General features: G+C 48.5%; 1 protein-coding gene across 1 annotated transcript; it reads left to right on the plus strand.

Annotated features, from left to right (window-relative positions):
- The first annotated feature begins 3,191 nt into the window (after positions 1-3,191).
- On the plus strand, positions 3,192-18,148 carry Tuba8 (tubulin alpha 8). Its single transcript, XM_028761120.1, has 5 exons — positions 3,192-3,213; positions 12,439-12,661; positions 13,352-13,500; positions 15,043-15,723; positions 17,836-18,148. The coding sequence occupies exons 1-5, from the start codon at positions 3,211-3,213 to the stop codon at positions 18,127-18,129; spliced, it is 1,350 nt and encodes a 449-aa protein (XP_028616953.1). The 5' UTR covers positions 3,192-3,210; the 3' UTR covers positions 18,130-18,148.
- Positions 18,149-20,657: the final 2,509 nt, after the last annotated feature.

Here is a 20,657-nt window from a genome sequence, read left to right on the forward strand (position 1 = left end):
AAAAAAAAAAACCAAACCGAAGTCCAATTGTGTTATCTATATAATTACGGGAGCATGGTCAAACTTTCAGTGGCCTGGCCCTTATATATAGAACAGAGTCCTTCCTCCCCCGCACCCCTGCCAGAAGCCATCAATTACACTTTTAAAGAGTTCTTTTTGATGGCTTCCTGTCTAGGCTGCTACTTTTTTGGTGATGGGGTTGTCACAGAAGCCTTCCATGTCCCTCCCTCTCAACCATGTGTCTGCAGTCAGCAATGTCACAGCGAAAGTAGCTTCCTCGCTCTTCACAGCTGGCAGGAGTATGGTTCACGGGCCTCCACATGGTTTCTGTCCATGGCATGAACCACAAATACCACCCCCATCTGTAGTAGGGCCATGGACCCAGGCATCATGGGGCCATAGTCCTAGGCAGCAGCGTGGGCACAGACATCACCATAGCCTCAGGAGGCAGCGCAGGCCACCTGAGTCAATATGGTCCTTGGCTGCAGTACAACCCACAGGGTCTTATTTTATGTGTATGGATTTTTTGTTTTTTGTTTGTTTGTTTGTTTTTGTTGTTTTCTACAGATCAGGTTGGTCTTGAACTCATAGAGATCCACTTGCCTCTACCTCCCAAGTGCTGGGATCAAAGGCCTGCACCGCCACTGCCGGGCTATGTGTATGGATGTTTTGCCTGCAGTCTGCATGTATGTCTCTGTACCACATGCATATGGTGCCTGAGCAGTCCAGAAGAGGGATTCAGAGCCTCTGGAATTGGAGTGACACAGTGTTAAGTGCTGCCATGTGGGTGCTGGGAATTGAACTCTGGTTCTCTTCCTAAATAACAAGTGGTTTTCAGAGTTGAGCCATCTCTTCAGCCCTAGGGTCTTCTCCCTAATCTAAAGGCCCTATCTCCAAATACACCCCACTGGGGATTAGGACTTCAGAAACTGGGGGTGAGGGAGATGCTAACAGTTCCATAAATGACAGTAAACACTCCTTTTGTTCCCTCTGGAACCAAAAGGGTTAGCACTTGTAGTATAGCCATGGCTCATCATAGGGATGAGATATTCAAGGATATCACCAATATAAGATGCAATTGAATGTCATCACTGTGACCAGTATCACTAACTTTTTACTGAGACATTAAGAGCCTGTTCATAATATATTTGATGACTTACAAAGAAGACATGAAAAACTAACTTATTCAGGTGTATTGTCTGAGCCCTGCTGGGGCAGGCAGTACACTGAACAACATAACACAGGTGTTGCAATCTTATAGGCATGTCGAAACACCAGTACACACAACCTGTAATCCAAAGCATATAAAATGGTAAGTAATAAATGAATGGGAAAAGTGATAGAATATGCCATAGGAAGAGAAATAAATCGTGGAACTAATAATAGTAACCATTCTTTATTGAGCATTTGCCATGTTTGACACAATTTAACTGTCTCCATTTTTGTTTTATTTTATTGTTTTTGGTTTTTCGAGACAGGGTTTCTCTGTGGAGCCCTGGCTGTCCTGGAACTCACTCTGTAGACCAGGCTGGCCTCAAACTCACAGAGATCTGCCTGCCTCTGCCTCTGCTGGAATTAAAGGCATCCACCGCGACCTGACTGAGTCTCCATTTTTAAGCTATCACGTTATAAGATTGTGACCTGCCTGGGTCCTTCCTCTCTGTGGCACTGCGATGCTACAGGGAACTGCTGGCCCCACGCTTCTGTCCCCAGAACTCTTCATGGTGTGTTGCAGCAGTGGAGGTGGCTTATCTGGAGCCGTTGGGGTAGGCAGTTTCAGCTTGGAGGCTGTGTATCAGTGGGAAGTGTGTTCAGTACTTTCTCACATGCAAAGATAATTAAAACAAGTATCCTATCCTCAAGAAACTCATAGACAAATATATGGCGGGCCAACAGAATAAACTACTACCTAGATAAATTTTACTCCGCTGGTTCCTGAGCCCAGAAGGTAAGATGTGTCTTCATCTATGTTTGGACACAGAGGCACATCTGGCCACAGCAGCTCCCCCTGCATCTTGAAGAACTCTAGATTTCCCACAGTGACTTGTGTGGTGGGCAGTTGCCAGAGAAAAGAGGGAGAGAAGAAAGGCTGGGTTACATCTCTTAAGTATGAAGTGGCCCTTGGTAGGGAATTCCGTGTTGAGGTTCAGGCGTAAGAATCATCCAGCCCCCACCGGCGTGGAGACAAAGGGACTTGTGGAGCCAGTTAGTAATGTGGACAACTGAAGAGGCATGTAAGCTGGGCATGGTGGCACACACTTTGGGAAGCAGAGGCAGGTGGATCTCTGTGAGTTCGAGGCCAGCCTGGTTTACAAAGCAAATTCCAGGACATCCAGGGCTACCGGCCAGGCAATCCCCTTACCCCCACCCAACTAGGTAGAGAGTGAGTAAGTCCCTTGCTCTTCAGTGTCATCCGTGGCCACAAAGAGGAGATCCTAACAGGGGAGAGGAAGTGAGAACCCTTATGTTCTGGACTTCTTGCAGAATGACATATTTGTGGATTAAGTAGGAAGGGTACTTGTAGGAGTGGCTCAGGAGGAGAGACTTGAGAATCATGGAGAGGAGAGAAATTCTCTCTGATAGTATTTAAAACAGCGCTGAATTCCTGAATCCTTTATGGAGGACTTGCTGCGAATGCATATATTTGCCTTCGTACTGACTTCTCCAGTACAGGCAGACAGTGGTGGAAGCAGACGTTTGGGCTCTGACCCGGGGCTGGTCTGATCCTGCAGGCTGACCTGGGCCGAGGTGACTCTGGCTAACAGAACAGCGTCTTCCTACCACCCTAGCCAGTGCTGGCAGCAGGACGACTATGAACATTAGGGGGAGAAACAAGCATTTGTTTTGGAGTATTTTTCCACTGCTTTCCAGTGGCCTCGGAGTGGATGCGGGGATTGTAGGCACACGTGTGTCGCGGTCACAGGGCTGCTTCCCCGATTGCAAGGCGCAGGAACTCAGCAGCAGCACCAGGCATGAGAAGCAGCCAGGCTGGACTAGGGAGCCGCTGGTGGGAGGAGAAGTGCCATTGTGACCTACGCAGGTCCCTCCCCTCCACGGGCACTGTGATGCTGCAGGGCAACTGCTGGCCCAGCATGTCTGTCTCAGGCCCCCTCCCTCGTAGTGTGTCACAACCGCGGAGGCGGCGGTATCTGGAGCAGTTGGGGTGGGCAGGCCCAGCTGGGAGGCGAGCGGGCGAAGAGAGCGGCCACGATGGTGAGACTTCCCCACCCGCCCGGGCTGGCCAGGGACGCGCGCAGGTGCCCTGCGCCGGGTAGAGAGCTGCGGGGCCACGGGGTAGCTGTGGGGTGGCTTTGGATCTTCTGGGCATCAAGTCTCCTGGAGAGGCTGTGGGTCAGTTCAGGGTCAAGGGTGGGAAACAGCTAGTTGTCAGGTACCTTATATATTGTGGAGAATGTAGAGAGCAGGGTAAAGGAACCTAAGAGAGATCTGCGCTCGCTCGCTAATGAGAGGAGGGCGAACCTGGAGAGCTCGGGGAGAGACAAGTAGGAATCTGGGGGACAGCCACTCGTGGATCAGAGTGAGAAGAAGTGGGATGCCGAGGGATTCTGGAGAGGTGGTCTGGACCGGGATGGCTGGGGGAGTCGTCTCCAAACCGAATCAAAAGTGACACGTTCCAGACTAGGAGACTGGGATCATTCTCCAACCTCATCATAAGGCCATTGGCCATCAGCTTGGGTTGAGGGCAACTTCAATTTGAGCTGGGTGCTGTGGACCCAAGAAGCTTCTCAGGTGCCTGTCACCGGTGCTGGCTCTCTGGCCATCGGCTTGGGTTTGGGGCACTCTCAATTCGAGCTGGGTCCAAACCAGCTTCGCAGGCGCCTGGCACTGAGCAGCGCCTCACCTTTCCCAGCGGTCAAAGTCAGATAGACTTTGGGACTCCCCGGAGACCAGGGGACCATTTAATTTAATTTCCTTTCCTGGCTTCAAGGCTGCAACTCTTCTTCACTAGTTGCTGTCTCCACTAGCGGCTGCTACCTTCATAGCCAGAGACCCTCCAAGCATTACAGCTCGGCAGAAGCCCCTGGGAAGCTCCAGGGGCTGTGGGGACTAACGTTGGCCTCAGTCATCGCCCTCCCCACCCCTGTCCCCCTACGCCAGGAAGCCCTAGTGTGTTCGCAGTGAAGTGGGACAGAAACGTTGGGGGGGGGGGGAGCAGAATAAGAGTATCTCACAGACCAAGGTCAGGTTCTCTGAGCCACTCGCTCCGGTGTCAGTGACAGAACAGCCAGGCCAGAACTTTCCTTCTCTCCTCCCCACCCCTTTTCTCCCTCCCCCTTCCCCTCCTCCCTCCTCTTTCCCCCTCCTCCTGCCACCCTTCCTCCTCCCCTCTGGCTGTTCATTTGGGAGAGTGCCCAAGACTTTCTGGCGCTGGCTCTTCTGTCAGCCCTCCCTCTAAGCCTATCATATCACTCCCCAGAGCATGCTCCCAGACACACCTGGAGCTTGAAGAATTTGGCAGCGCAGGAAAGAGTGACCAGAGGAAGCCACTTCTGCTCAGGTCCCCGGTGTGGGACCATAGGAGGAGAGCAGAGCTGAAGTTCAGATTCAGGCATGTGGCTGTGCAGCTAGCTGTGTCACTTTGGGAAGGTCATTAAACTTCTCTGGACTGGCTTTTCACATCTACAGAACAAAGAGGGCTTACTTCAAACTTCCAAGGCTCTGCATAGATTTTTATTATTTTTAGGCTCTTTGGGTATAGAGTGATATAAATTCGTATTTAATTATATACAAACATATACATACACACACATATGAAAGGTGAGTGAGCGTTACTCTTCCAGCTTCATCATCCAACTTCACTTACTTGCCATGATCAAGCATTAATTCTTTGTTTAAAGGCAGGTACTCACTAGGTATCACTGCTGGGCTAGAACTCATGTTGTAGCCCAGGGTGGCCTCGAACTCACAGAGATCAACCTGCCTCAGACTCCTATGTGCTGGGATTAAAGGTGTGTGCTAACACATCCAGGAAAAAGAATTCAAAGTTTTATTTAGTATATGTTCGTGTGTGTGTGTTGATGTGCATGTGTGCTTGTGTGCAGATCTTTACACATCAGTGTTCTCCCTACACTGTGGAGGTGACCAAACTCCAGTCACTAGACTTGTTTCGCAAGTGCTTTCACCTGCTGAACCATCTCTTTGGTCTCACTTATTATTAGACTTACTGTTTGTCGGCCACATATCGTAGAAAACGAATAGTTAACATCTACAGTACTCAGTGCATAGCTATTGCTTTAAAAGTTCCAAAGCGATCGCTCACCTCCATACTCTAACTCTGATCTGAATATTTACAGACTCAGAGTAGAGCCTGAGAGATGCTTGGAGAAGGGGACAGAGAGCTCCAGCCCTTGGGCAAATGCCACTGTGTTCCGAGTATACCATGTCAAAACAGCAAGGCTCAAGAGGTTTCTGAAAATGGTCAAACGTCTTGAGAAGAGCCCATCTCTGTATCACGAAGCCCTGAGCTTCGTGTACTGAGAACAGTCTTTGTATGCTCAGCACTGTCTTGATGGGCAACATTTCCCATTCACAGAAACTCTTAGTGATTTTTTTCTTTTTACCTCCTTCCTTCCCTCCTTCTTTATTTTTTACTTTGACACGGGTCTTATTCTGTTGCCCAGGCTTCCCTTAAACTTGTGTTTTTCACCCCCCCAGCCTCCTGAGCAGATGGGAGACTCGATCTTTTTCTTCTTCTCTTTTTTTTACAGTGGGGGTGGGGTCAGGGGTAGAATCTTGGGGCCCAGTCTTGCACACTGGGCAGCTGTGCTACCTTTGAGCCACATCCCCAGACCCTGACTCTTTCCTGAAAGACTAGAACAATCAGTTTGTAAACCTTGATCTCTAGAATTCTGTCCTTCCAGGTGTCTTCGCTTCTTCCGGTGGGTCAAGTTTCAGGCAGCTGGCCTGGCCTCCACGTCCCTTCTTCTACATGAGACAGGGGTCAGGAGTCAGGGGTCAGGGAGGCCTCCTTGGAAGTTAAGCAGAATCAGTTTTGTCATTTCTACTTTTCGTGGGGTAAGAAACATGTAACTAGTCCCCACACATTTCCAGGGAGGTCATTCTCCAGTCACGAGGCAGCTGGGCACAATTTCTTTTGTGATTTGCTGGCTTTCTTCCCTTATCATATGGGATGCATGTCACTCCATCCACCAATGTCTTTGAGTGGTTCCACATTGGATACTCAAATTACACACTCTTCAAAGCAAAGCCTCCCTTCTGAGCCATCAGATCAGCAGGACGGTCCCATCCCGCAAGCATCCCGGCTGCTATCTGTGCTCTTCCAGCAAGCAGCCCCTGAGAATGTGACTATAATACTTAGTTTGGGGGAAAATAGGAAGGTTCCTGGCCAGGTACCCTAAGCTGAACCCATGTCAATGGTTCAGGAACCAGAGAGTTTTGATAAAGGTCATGTGGGGATGGGGGCATCTTTAGCATGACCCTTGAAGTCCAGTCCTTAGCTTTGAGGAACACTGGCTGCATCAGATAGAAATTGACATCAAATGGTGACAGATCACATACACTTGTAGAGGGGAAAGCAGTGTGTCTGGGGATAGGGCTAGAGTCATTGGCCTGTCTGGTGTCCCCTGGCATCATTCAGCTGTACCATGTGACTGCACTGTGCAGAGTACATAGATGGCCATTGTGGCCATGGGCACTGTGGGGGTTACAGCCATCGCTCCCTTCCCAGAAGGTTTCTCTCCACAGGATACTTGGGGACCTGCTCCTGAGTGATGGGTCCTTGATTAACACGGTGTGGATGAGCTGTTGAGTGAGTCTTGAATAGAAATCAGCTGAGGGAGGGGTGGGGGCATTGATGCTATTTTCAAATGTTTGCTGACCATCGGTCGTCCTTGGTGAAGGGGCTCCTAGGTGCCCTTTCAAAGGATGAAAGCTAATAACTTTGAGGAAGAAGTGGCTGTGAGCCAGGTCAGTGATAGGGAGAGTAGGAGGATGTGGTATCATTTGAGGAAGGAAGCGGACCAACTGTTCACTTTTCCTTGGGTTGCTTGGGGGAGCTGACAATGATGTGGCCTCCGTGATAGGCATTTCCTGTCTCCTAAAGGATCATGAAAAAGTGCAGTAGACAACATGGGCATCACACCGGAACCTGACCTAGCCTGTCCTGTCTCTGCCAGTCAGCTGGAGCCCAAGGGCCTTTGATACCACAGGGTCTCTTGGGCCAGAATCTGCATCCCAAGTCCTAACATCAGCACTATTGCTGCCTATATTACCCGAGCCCCTCCCCTGAGCGGCCTTCTCCCGCTGATGCTCATTTAGATCAGCTCTGTTCTGGCTGTTGCTCATCTGTTAGCTTTTCTCTCTTGTCGGTGATCCCAAACACACGCTAATTGAAGGATCTGGACAGAGATAACGCCATCTTTGATGAGTCATGTTTGTTCTTTCTTTAATTATCGCTCCGGAACACTATGGCTCTGCTTGCCAGCTTTGTGACCGAGGTCCTAAAATACATGTGATTTCCCCTCTAGCTTAACATTAGAATTAGCACTGCGTTATTTCTAATACTGTTTGAAGAGGCTTCCAGAGAATGCCTGCATAGCAACTGAGCACAGGTGGCCAGGAAAGAATGGACCTGTCTCAGTCCTTCACACACTTCCTGAGGCTGGTCCGAGTCACTACTTTCCTAGAGAAATATTCCACTCTTATTTTTTTTTTTTTTTTTTTTTGAGACAGGGTTTCTCTGTGTAGCCCTGGCTGTCCTGGAACTCACTCTGTAGACCAGGCTAGTCTTGAACTCTCGAACTCAGAAATCCGCCTGCCTCTGCCTCCCAAGTGCTGGGATTAAAAGCGTGCGCCACCACCGCCCGGCCCCACTCTTAATTTTTTGTGAAACCTTGAACTGACTTTTTTTTTTCCCTCTTTAGCACAGGGTTTCTCTGTGTAGCCCTTGGCTGTCCCCGAACTCACCTTGTAGACCAGGCTGGCCTTGAACTCAGAGGTCTGCCTACCTCTGCCTGTAGGGTTCTGGGATCAAAGGTGTCAGCCACCAAGGCCGACTCAGACCAGGGTCTTAAACATGGTTGCAATTGCTCTACCACTGAGGTGTGTCACTGGTCTTGAACTGATGTTGAGAGAGTCAGAGCATTCTTCCCCCGAGGAGAATTGCGTAGCTTATTTTAGTCTTCTGAGAACAGAGCCAATGGGACTGACGATACTAAGGAAATACATTAAACAGGATCCACGCAAGGGTTTCTTGCAGTAGACTCTGAGAGGCTGTGGAGCTCTAGAATATTTTCCGTGACCGATCTACTTTTTATGGAGGATGGGCAGAGGGGACGAAGCTGTCCCACCAGCTCTGCCCTTCATGACCTCATGCTCCATATACACTGGCAGTTGTGGGACATGTCCTAAATTCTCTTGCTCATATTCCTAATCGTACATAAACATCCCCCAAGCCTGTCTAAATTCATCAGGAGCCTGTCTATATTCCTTCAGCAAAGCAGGCCAGCAGTGTGGTTTCCTTCTTTAACTCCCGAGAGCTGTATCTATGTGTTCTTGGGCTCTGCCTGCTCTCCATGTCAAATGAGCCACAGAGGGCTCTTACTCCGCACCTCTCTGCTATGTCCAAGCACTGTGCTTGGATAGTTGCTTGCTCATGGCCTTTAGTCTCTATATCAGGAAAAGACAGACATTTGAAGAAGCAGCCATCATGACTGAACGCTGTGTGATAAACCAAGAGACTATTAGGGGCTAACACAGCAGGGACCCCAAGCTGGTCTGTGGTTACTTCCTGCCTGTAGGGAGTGGCATGCAACTGGAATGCTGAAAACACAATAGGTGCCAGCACACTGCCCTTGAGAATCTTCTTGCAGCCACAGTGCTCATCACACTGGGACGAACCTTTGCAGGTGTTCTGGCCTATCAGGTTATTGAGGCATGTCCCATCCTGGATTGTTGAGTTCAGAGGCTCTGGCAGCATGCACAGCCTTCTCTTACAGGGACCCAGAAGAACAGTGCTCCAGAGACACCAATTCAAAATAGAATGGGGGGAGGAGGGGACCAGGAGCTCTGGCTACCGAGGGGGAACCTGAGATATGAGTTTGGAGCCACATAAGACTGAAATATCCTTGCTGACTTAGCTTACCTTTGTGCCCATCTCTGGCTGCTCAGCTTATCCGGAGGAACAGCCTCCTGGTAGCAGAAGATGACTCAGTTTTAAAGAGATTGGTCCCCAATTCTCTCCCTATGTTTCTGTACAGAGAGCATTTCCTATTTGGAATTTGGCCTGGTGAGTTTGGATTTGATGTCCTCTCCCAGGCTGGTACTGAGGTAGATGAGCCATATCCCAAGGCTCTGGAAATTGGCAGCAAGAGTGAGCTGGAGGTTGTCGGGTGCAAAGGACAGAGAGAGCTCAGGCTGGACTCACAAGCCCCAGGTTCTGGGCCAGGCTTTTTTTGCTGCCCTGTTGTGAATTTTCAGGCTAACCTTTACATCTCTGTGCCTCTGTTTTATCTCCCAGCAATAGAGAAGGAATCATTAGGTGATCCACAGAGGCCAGACCATATCTGCTGAGTGTTCTGTACTTACATCTCATCCCTGGCATAGCAGACTGGTGACCTTTTACGGGTGTGAAGATTGGCCTCCCTAGGGTGTCACACCGGTCTTCCGTGCTCATCTGTAGAGCTTCGTGTGGGAAGAGGGTGGCTGGGCAGACAGTGTAAAGAAGGCCACTCGTTGCCTGTGCCAGCTTCTGCCTGGGTAACAAGCCCCAAGGTTACCTACTTATGATGTGAGAGGTTGATTTTGGCTTGGTTTTAGAGGTTTCATTGTGTGCTTGGTTGTCCCTAGTGGTTCTTGGCCTGAGGTGAAGAGACATAGGTAGAAGCAAGTGATGAATCACATACTTGATGGCTAAGGATCGAAAGAGAAACCGAGGGAGAGGCTGGGGGTTCTATAGTCTCATGACAGTATGTCCCTGAGAACCCAATCACATACTGCTGGGCTCCACCTCTTAGGGTCCTCTACTTCTTAATAGTGCCAGACACTGTGGGTCAGGCTTTTAACAGGGGCCCCTGTGGAAGACACTCCAGACCCAAACAAACTATAGGACCCTCATGGAATCCTGAGGATGTTCATAGACCACAGGGTTCCATGAAACGTCCTTGTAATGTCACTTACATCTGAACGCTACCCTTTGCATCCCACAACCTCTTGCCCCGCTTTAGTCCGAACTTCTGGTGCCTTAGGGGTGGCTGCATATAGCGCATTGCAAACCCAGTGTGAGCTTGCCTCGCAAGATTCCAAACAGGAAACAGAGATCAAGCCCAGAACCTTGTGTGTGGTAGCCAAGCTCTCTTTACGTAACTTTGAAATTTTCGCTTGCCCACCCTGTGAGCACAAGAGCTCTCTGTGGTGGAGTGAAAAGGACAGCCTGAGTGGAGACAAATGAGGTTTTCTCAAGATGTCTTCTCTTTTGGTTTTTACTCTGTAAAGATATTTATTCATAAATAAAAGATTGAGGAGGGCATCAGAGAGACCAGACAGCGCTGCATTGCATGTTGGTGGTTGCAGCTCACTTCTATCCTCTGCTCTTCTTCCGGTGATTTATTTTTGTTTTCTTGAGAAAGCCCTCCATCCTCCCTGGAAAGTGCCTAGAATGTTCAAGAAGGAAAGTCAGCTGACTGGAAACCAGGCAGCACCCTCAATAAACTGTGGGGGTGGTTGGCATACAATGGTGACATGAAGGGACAAATTTCAGAAAACTGATGATTGGGGCCACTGATGATACTGCAATGTGGAGGAGGAGGAGGAGTAGAAAGAAGAGGAAGAAGAGAAGGAAGAGGAGGAGGAGGAAGAGAAGGAGGAGGAAGAGGAAGAAGAGATCCAGGATCAGGTCCTACGTGGGCCTGCCCATTGCTCCTGCAGTGTTTGTGCCTTCCTGAGAGGCCTCAGGTCCTTGCTGAGTGTGTGGTGTAGTTTTGTGTCAATCTTAACATGCCCAGTGTGGGGCAGTTGCTTGGTTGGTATAGGATGTGCTTTCCTTAGTCCTGAGTGAAGTCCTGAGACGGAAATAGCAAACAGCTCTGCAACAAAGGGAGGAAGAATGGGAGCCTGCGTGCTCAGACTCTCTACCTGCTCCCAGCAGGTGGAAGAGAAGCTCCAAGATGGCGCCATAATGGTGACTATGATAAAGCCAACGGCGGCAATCATGGCTACATGGTCATTTTCAGATGAGGAGAGGTGAAGTGACTTAACCAAGTACATACAACACAGCAAATAAATTGAGGTGGTTAGCTGTGAACCCGGAATGTGGGCAATGCCTTGGTGGGCATTGGGAAGTACTGCTGGGTGAAGCCTGCAGCACCGTCTTCCATATTGATGACTGAACGCCTGCGCACTTCCTGGGGCAAGGGCTAGCAGAGTGATGGGCTAGGGGAAGGAGACTAGGGACTCAGCTGCAGAACCGAACCAGGGAGCAACAGGTCCTGAGATCTCTGGCCCTTGGAGAGAGTGAGGGCATCTGTTCTGCCTCTATGTCCAGAGAGGCTTCTAAGTTCCCAGGAGTCTGAACTTTGATGCCGACACTGCTTGTTTCTGTGACCAGCCATGCTCTTTGGAGGCTCATCCTCCTGGCTTGGGTTACCCAGAGCTGGAAAGTGCCACATCAGGTCATGGATAAGAATAGAAACCTACAGACCAGGCACATGTTTTGCTACTGGGTTCTGGCAGGTATCACAGTACACGGTCACCCCATGAGGGCCACTCCTTCTCACAGGCTGGGAATGGGTGAAGGGCAAGTCTGTTTTTCCCAGGAAAAATTTTGGAAGGAAACTGAAGACACACACACACACACACACACCCCTCTTATTTTTAGGTGATAATGCTAGGATCGATTAGACAGTTGAGGCTTCAAATCAGAGTAATACAGATAGAAGAAGGGCACTCAAGAGGTGAGGTTTACTTACCACTTGGCCTGACCTAAGCAACGAGCAATGGTGGCTCCAAAAATGTTTCTAATTACTCAGCATTCAGGAAGAGCCTAACTTAACCTTGATGATATATTTCTGCTTTTGTCATAACACTGTGCAAATGGTGGCTACCCTGTGATAGTCTGAGGCTCTGTGTGCACACCCATGTGCGTGCTGTCTCTGAAGGGCAGTGTGAGGTTAAAGTTAGTTCTGCTGTCTTTTTCTTCATCAGTACTGGGTATGAGGGAATAGCCTTGGAGAACAAGCTGTAGAGCAGGCAAGACTTAGAACAACTGACTTCTTTGGGACCATGTCTTGTGCAAGACATAGCAGTGCCAGGCACCTGGAACCCCAGACACATCCTGTTTGTGGGGTGGTGTACCCTGATGTAGGCTTCAGCACCCTACACATTGAATGTGAGGAAGAGACAGGCCTCAGTCCGTGGCCAGGGTCTTGAGTTCTCTGACCTTGATGTGCCTTGTTTCCACAGAGGGAATGCATATCGGTCCATGTGGGTCAAGCCGGAGTTCAGATTGGCAATGCCTGCTGGGAGCTCTTCTGCTTGGAGCACGGCATCCAGGCGGATGGGACCTTTGGCACTCAGGCCAGCAAGATCAACGATGACGACTCCTTTACCACCTTTTTCAGTGAGACTGGCAATGGAAAGCACGTGCCCCGGGCTGTCATGGTGGACCTGGAACCTACTGTAGTAGGTGAGAACTGGCCAAGAGCCTTCTGCTGGAAACAGCAAAGTACAGAGCCTTTGGCTTCTGAGAGCGAGATGAGCTGAAAGGTATGAGTGAGCCAACTCATCCTCCATGTGACCTCTCTTAGCTCCTTGGGGAGCTAAGGTTAGGGATCAAAAGTGTCTCTGCTGATTTGTGCAGAACAAAGTGCCCCCTAAGCCTGCCGAGACAGACAGAAATGGCCAACGGCATTGTTACTGATTGCAGGGAGCTTAAAACACAAACAGTTTTAGAAACAATTAGAAACCTCACACACAGGCCATTTCCTAAAGTATAGGTTTCTGGTTCTGTGAGCTGCCATCTGGCCTCGTGGGTATGGTGTAACTCTGCAGTCACAGAAAACCATACAGATGGATTCTGGCTTTCTCAGGACAGGGTCCCCATGCTCTCTGAGGATCCAGATCCAGGTGGAGGAAGGAGAAGAGGATGGTTTTGGTGTTTGAAGAGTGGTATCTGCTCTTCCATGTCTCCTCCTCCACTTTAGCTTGGCTCAGGGCCCCAGGCGTGGCTAGTACCCTTGTTACCCAGGATCCCTCAGTCATTTACAGACTTGTTCTAGGGTGGGCTAGCCTTACTTCAGGGGTGTCTCAGACTCAGACGAGAGGGATAGAATGTCTCACCTGGAAACCAGGATCTGATTGTTCTGTCTCTTGACAGATGAGGTGCGGGCAGGAACCTACCGCCAGCTCTTCCATCCTGAGCAGCTGATCACAGGAAAGGAGGATGCAGCTAACAATTATGCCCGCGGACACTATACGGTGGGCAAGGAGAGCATCGATCTGGTGTTGGACCGAATCCGGAAACTGGTAAGCTCGGTGGGGCAGGGCGGAGCAAGTCTAGTCGGGCATGGTCTCAGGTGACATGATAGATCGAGACATCATCATCTGGCTGACTTCTAGAGCTAATCAGTCCTGGAGGTTTATTTTTTATTTTTATTTTTTTATTTTTTTATTGGTGCTGAGGTTCAAATCCAGGGCCTCATCATGCCAGGAACATGTTGTACTGCTGGCTGTCCCCCTAGTCCTCTGTTCATATCTCAGAAGGGACATCCACAGGGACAGTATACCTCTCAGGCCTGGGTATCCTGGCCTGCCCTATAGCCTGATTTGTTGCTAGTCTATGGCGGTATCATGGGAAGATTTCAGCCATATGTGAGGTTGAAGTTAGAAAGATAAGTGAGTAAAGCTTTAGTTTGGAAGAAGAGAGGAAGAGATGTGAGTTCTTGTATTCGAGTACTTACATATACGTTATAAGTTCCAATTACATGCCTTTGCTTACTCTCTAACACAAGGGAGATCTTTTCTTTGTAATTGATGGATACAGGAGTTGAGGGGTGGAGCAGCTTGGTGTCTTCACTTGGGTCACACGGTAGAGAGTGCAGAGTTCGGATCCGAAAAGGTTGGCTTGACTACGAAGCTGTGCTGCAGGTCACATCACTGCGTCTTTTAAAGCTCTCATTTCTGTGTGTTGGGAAGGAAATCTTGGCAGACTTATGGTGCCCAAAAGTTTAGAACCACTGGATTGAATGATCATAGCTCACAGCCTCTGGGGAAGATTCTGTGAGTCTATGAATTCTCTTAGTTCTTCCTGGAGTCAACGCTGGGAACGCACTACACATCAGGTGCTTGCTGGGAACCTGGTGTGATCTCATTAACCATCACAGAACCCTCCAAGATGAGGCTGTAGCTGAAGGGGAGTGGGCCTTCGGAAAAGTTAATAAGGGGCTGACTTGTTTACAAGTTGAGAACTCATGGATTCGTTGGTTGTCTTGGTGTGGGTCATCCCACGATGTTCACAAAAGCCACAGCGTCACCATTGCAGCCCATAAATACACACATCTGTGACTTGTCAACCTGAAAGCACTTTTAAAAAAAAATCTTGAAAAATCTTAAAAGGAAAAAAAACCCAGAAAACAAAAAAATAAAACCGTAGTTCCATTTACATTTCTAAGACTGGTACCCTGAGCCCTTTCCAAGGTTGAGATGCGCAGGTTGACATCTGTGCTCGTAAAATCATATGACAAGGACAGGGTATCAGGCAAGGTTTGAGCTCTCAGAAGGCGAGGTCACTGCGTGGCAACTCTAAGACTTCCTACTCCTGGGTCAGCCAGCTCGGAGGCCAAGCCTTAGGTACATACGCATGTGTGGTCTGTCAGTTTGGCCATTAACAACCTTTTTTTGTGTGTGTTTTATTCCCTATAGGCTATAATGATTTCTCTGATATTAAAATACTGAGGATGGGATTATAGCAGACAATGGGGGTTTGTCTGGATTTTTCTCCATTTAGTGTGTGTGTGTGTCCATGTCCAGGACTCTTCCTAATTTCTCCTTGTTTCTGGCTCCCTCCAGACTGATGCCTGCTCCGGCTTGCAGGGCTTCCTCATCTTCCACAGCTTCGGAGGGGGCACAGGCTCTGGCTTCACTTCTCTGCTGATGGAGCGTCTTTCCCTTGATTATGGCAAGAAGTCCAAGCTAGAATTTGCCATCTACCCAGCACCCCAGGTCTCCACAGCAGTGGTGGAACCTTACAACTCCATCCTGACCACCCACACCACCCTGGAACACTCTGACTGTGCTTTCATGGTGGATAACGAAGCCATCTACGACATCTGCCGCAGGAACCTGGATATTGAGCGCCCCACCTATACCAACCTCAACCGCCTCATCAGTCAGATTGTGTCCTCGATCACTGCCTCTCTCCGCTTTGATGGAGCCCTCAATGTGGACCTGACAGAGTTCCAGACCAACCTGGTACCCTATCCCCGAATCCACTTCCCACTGGTCACTTACGCCCCCATCATTTCTGCTGAGAAAGCCTACCATGAGCAGCTGTCTGTGGCAGAGATAACTAGCTCTTGCTTCGAGCCCAACAGCCAGATGGTGAAGTGTGACCCACGTCATGGCAAATACATGGCCTGCTGCATGCTCTACCGTGGTGACGTGGTACCCAAGGACGTGAATGTCGCCATTGCTGCCATCAAGACCAAGAGAACTATTCAGTTTGTTGACTGGTGTCCCACAGGCTTCAAGGTGAGATTGATGATTTGGAATTGGGAAGAGTACCAGGGGTGCAGAGGGAGTTACTGGGGATTGGAGAGAATAAATCTTGGGAGCTTCTGGTCTTTTATGATAATGCAGTAAGGTGACTTAAAGCAAATCCAACAATGGTTTCATTCAGCTTTGACTGAGATGGTCAGCTGTTGAAGGATGGTCGCTTAAGCCACTTTAGAAAGTAGAGAGTTTGCTGCTTGCTGCTATTTATGATTAGTAACCATCCTTGATATATATATATGTGTGTGTGTGTGTGTGTGTGTGTGTGTGTGTGTGTGTGTGTGTTTAAGCTGAGGGACCCGAATCTCAGTGCCTTGAGGACTTGCGATTCATTTTAATTTGCCTAAAAGAAAATTCAATGAATATTTTACACTTCTAGGTACATTTTAATTTTAGAGCCAATCAAATGATTCAAATTGCTAGAGAGGCATAATTTTTTCTTATAACAGAAGATGTATATTCCCAATATATGATAAAAGTTAACTATTTGCCTTGTACACCTTATTCTGCTTAGAGTAACGTGAAGGGAGTTTCTAGTCTTTATGTGACTGAATCCTGTTAGTCATTAAGTCCTGACTTTCTCCTCTTCTATGAGCTGTGCTGTTCCTGCAGAGCAAGGGGACACAGTTTCCTGTTCACCACTCCTTGTGACACTCATCATCTTTTCCTTCCTAAAGGCTACCTATGGTTATGTGTCAGTGTGGCCATTCTTGCCAAAGCAGCCAAGGTCGTCTACACTGGACTTTTTTTTTTTTAATTGAAATAACAATATAAGCTGATAAGGAAGAAGAAAAACAGAGAGACATGGAGAGAGTGGGGTTATGAACACAGAGGGGATGCCCCTCTCCTCTATTTTAAGCTTGCTCTGAGGTCCCATATGGAAAGATAAATTAGGTAGTAGTTGCTTTTCGGGAAGGTGCCAGCCAGCAGAATCCATATTGTTAAGCCTCACCTGTTGATATTTGTCCCCAACTTGACTCAGGTCTATAATGTCACTGTGGGTGGGAAAAGAGGCCTAGGCTGGCCAGAGTCACACAAGCAAAATACATGGTGTGGCAAACTATATCTCTCTCACACCTGTGGCCGCTGCTTGTTTAGCAGCCGTGTGCCTTACAGTCAGCCGCATCTGGAAACACGTTTTAAACCAGCGAATCTATGAGGCTGGCAATTTAAGCACACTACTGGCCCGGGATATATGTTAGTTTTGGGTAATGCCATAGTTCCTAGTGTCCTACAGATGCTGTCCAGCTTCCTATAATTCTTGGTCTGCTTTGGTTTGGGGCTTTTGTGTGGCGATTTCTAGGGTGGGAGCCCCATGGGGAAGCCTCCCTCCCCATCCCCCAATGTGCTAGCAGTTCTTGGGAGGTTGACTTGCTTGTGTGTGACCTTTGACTTCTGTGGTCAGTGTTTCTGCTCCCTCCCCCCAAGAACACTGTTTACTAGAGACCTGGCCTGTTGAGCAGTAACACCATCCCCAAGGACCTCTTGAATTTATTGCTCTGGATTCTCCCTGTGACCTCTTAAACAGCCCTTCACCCCCGACAGAGAAACTTCCCTAAAATTATTGCAAAAAGACTAAGAGGGGCATCAGATAAGCATCTTGAAAGCAATAAGCTTGATGGTAATATTTCAAGTTCTAGAAACTGATCTGCCTCTAACAGGGAAGGGGTTTCTTGCTCCCTGCCCCTGAGATAAACATCTGAGAAGCCCACTTTCATGGCACAGCCTCATTTGCTACGTCTGCCAACTTGATAATTTCCACTAACATTTCCTCTTTTTCCTAGCCTATCCTTTATCTCTCCTCCAACCTTTAGTTTCTAAGCCCCTGTGATCCTCCTGCCTCAGATACATGGCACTGACATTTCAGGCTCACCCCTTCCCCTTCACTTTTATTCCCACCCCCAGCATACATCCTTTAGATCTGCCCAGGTTCCCAATTTCCTTGCTCATTTTCCTGCTCCATCCTGCAGCCCCACCCCACGCCCATGTCCAGGTCTTGCCAACATTGGTTATTACCAACAGGTGTCCTGACGTTGTCTTTGGTGGACTCGAGTGTCATTCTGTGGCCTGTCTTCTTTCTCTGTTCCCCAGGTGGGCATCAACTACCAGCCACCTACTGTCGTGCCAGGAGGGGACCTGGCCAAAGTCCAGCGAGCCGTTTGCATGCTGAGTAACACCACAGCAATCGCAGAGGCCTGGGCCCGCCTTGACCATAAGTTTGACCTCATGTATGCCAAGCGGGCCTTTGTACATTGGTATGTTGGAGAGGGAATGGAAGAAGGAGAATTTTCTGAGGCCAGGGAGGACCTGGCTGCCCTGGAGAAGGATTATGAAGAAGTGGGGACTGATTCGTTTGAAGAAGAAAATGAGGGGGAGGAATTTTAAATATACACTTGCCCCATGACTATGTCTCTTTTTGTGTTGTTTTGGCTCTACTCAAAGGAAGCTGAGTTCCTTTCCTGACACTGAACTCAGACACTCAGCTGCAGGTGTGCCTTCTCTCTCCTGTTTTCTCTTCTTAGGAGGCTGTGCTCACTCTTTTGTGGGAAAAGGAAACCACAGAAAGAGAAAGTGACAGGGAGGCCTCTCAGCCTCAGCCTCTTTCCTGTCCTACATAGTAGGGCCCCTGACTGCAGTACCCAGGCACTGTGACCAGCCACAAGGATGCTGAGCACACAGGGAACTCTCCCTGGAATAGAATAGTTTCAGAAGAATGCAAGTGAGCAGGTCAGAAACACAGGGTTAGGAATCTTAATTCTAGGTTAGGCTGGGTCGCCCCAAGACAGCCTGCAGGTGGAAGAATAGGAACACACCAGCAAAAGCTCAGTTCTGGGAAGATGCTGCAGAGAAGAGGGAATGGACACGTGTGTGATGGATTCATAGTATAGCCTTAACCTCATCTGGATCACTCACATCTGTTCATTAAGAGTCTGAGTAACTCCATCCCTTTCTGCCTCAGGAAACGTGGTGGTGTGTTCCAAGACCCTCATTAGATTTTCACAACCACTAAAAGTCCTGACCCTGTACCTATGTATGTCTGTATGTGTTTTTCCATACTTAAACACATCATGAAGTATACTTTATGTATCAGCACAGTGAGAGATTAATAGTCACCATCAGCAGAATGGAACAACTAAGACAAAATACCGTAAGAAAAGTTATGCGAGGACTTGGGATGTAATTCTGTGGTGAGCGACTGCTTAGCATCTGTAAAACCTTGGGTTCTTTTTCTACCACTGTACTTAGAGAGACAGACAGAGCAGCAGATGTGCCTGCTTCCTCTTGCTGCCTCCTCTGAGGATGCCATAACTCGCTCTTCTATGGGAAAAGGAAACCATAGAAAGAGAAAGTGAAATTGATGATGCCTGCAGTCTATTCGCTGACCCAGACACTGTCCCAAGAGCCAGAGCGTTAGAAACATGACAATTTTCTGCTTCCTAAATGCATTTAAAAAATAGTAAGGTCACTTTAGATGGTGTTTAGAGATGTCAAAAAGCAATGACAGTATCTGGAGTGTCACTGTGGACAGACAGAGCCCAGGACACATGAGTCCAGGAATACTGGCCATGGGGAACAGCAATATGAAAGCAGAAGTGGGCATGTGTAGGTTCTGACTGCAAGAGAGCCATTTGCTAGGAGGGTGGGAAGTCAGGTGGGTGCTGGAGTTTATCTAACCTCAGAGGAAACACCACCATGCTTAGATGTCTCCTAAGTGAAGCATAAGCACTTGAGGGCTTGAGGAGGGCTTCCACAGTACCTAATCTTTATTCTACATCTTCTTCCATGTCCTCAATAATTTCAAGATGGAGTTTTGGATCATTCTGTATAGACACAAGTATGGAGAGGTGTGTGCTAGAGACAGCAAGATGGAGTGCAGATGGGTCCCAGCACCAGGCCCCTCTCCACTGTTCCCGTCTCTTGTGTTCCTCATGTAATAGCCCACAGGATAAATGAGTCTGCTATTTGCCCAGGAGCGGATGGGAGGTATGATGCAGCCCTGCTGCTGACAGCACAGGATTTCAGAAGCAACAGAAGGCTGTTATTTCATTTCCCGTGAGACTTCCAGGGTTGAGCCTATTAGATTACGGATCCTCGTGTGTCCAAAGAATCCCTTTTCAGGTCTGTTTCCAGAAGGTTTCTTGTAGGAAGGATTCTGGAAGAATTTTGGTTTCTTGAAAAAAAAATCACAAAAATATAAGAATATGTTTTCATTTTAAAGTTAGGTGTGGGGATCTGGTGCTGCTTTGCAGCTGACTATGAGATTTGCCTTATACTCTAACAGAGGCATGGTTTCATCAACCTCTGTTGTGTATAACATTTGGAATTCTGGGAACTTTTCAGAAGGTATATAAATGCTAGGGCCCCAGGAGATGGGGTTGGTTGTGGTTTATTAGCACTTGTGTGCAAAGAAGAAACAAGAAGCAGGAAATTAGATTTAAGGCTCCCCTTCCTTTATCCTCCTTTCTCTCCTATCTAGTGATAGGTGGTGACTCCAGGGGGGATAAGGGGGGGAAAGAAGAACCCACAGTTTAGCTAAGAGCAGCAACAGTTTCTAGTCTATTCCTTGGAAGCCCTGGGACAAGTAGAATGTCATTGTCCAAGAAAAGGAAATTTAGGCAAGAAGTGATGCCAACAGAGAGCCTGCTCTCGTGCCCAACTGTGCAGGAGATCATGATGGGGGTGGGGGTGGGGGGAAAGGCAGGTCCAGGTCTGTTTTCTGTGGAGATACCTGGCAGGAAGCACAGCATAAAACATGCTCTTCCCGGAGGTAGACGGTCCAGTTTTTACAGCTGTCTGTACAGTTGTCTGTACAGCTGTCTGTGGTAGGAGCTGTTAGGAAGGGGCATCTTCTCTGTTGGCGGAAGTGAGATAGATTCACTGATAGACACCAACCCGATGTGACTTAGATTTAG

Source organism: Grammomys surdaster, unplaced genomic scaffold (assembly GCF_004785775.1).
Source record: "Grammomys surdaster isolate TR1022 unplaced genomic scaffold, NIH_TR_1.0 126660, whole genome shotgun sequence".
Classification (NCBI taxonomy): domain Eukaryota; kingdom Metazoa; phylum Chordata; class Mammalia; order Rodentia; family Muridae; genus Grammomys; species Grammomys surdaster.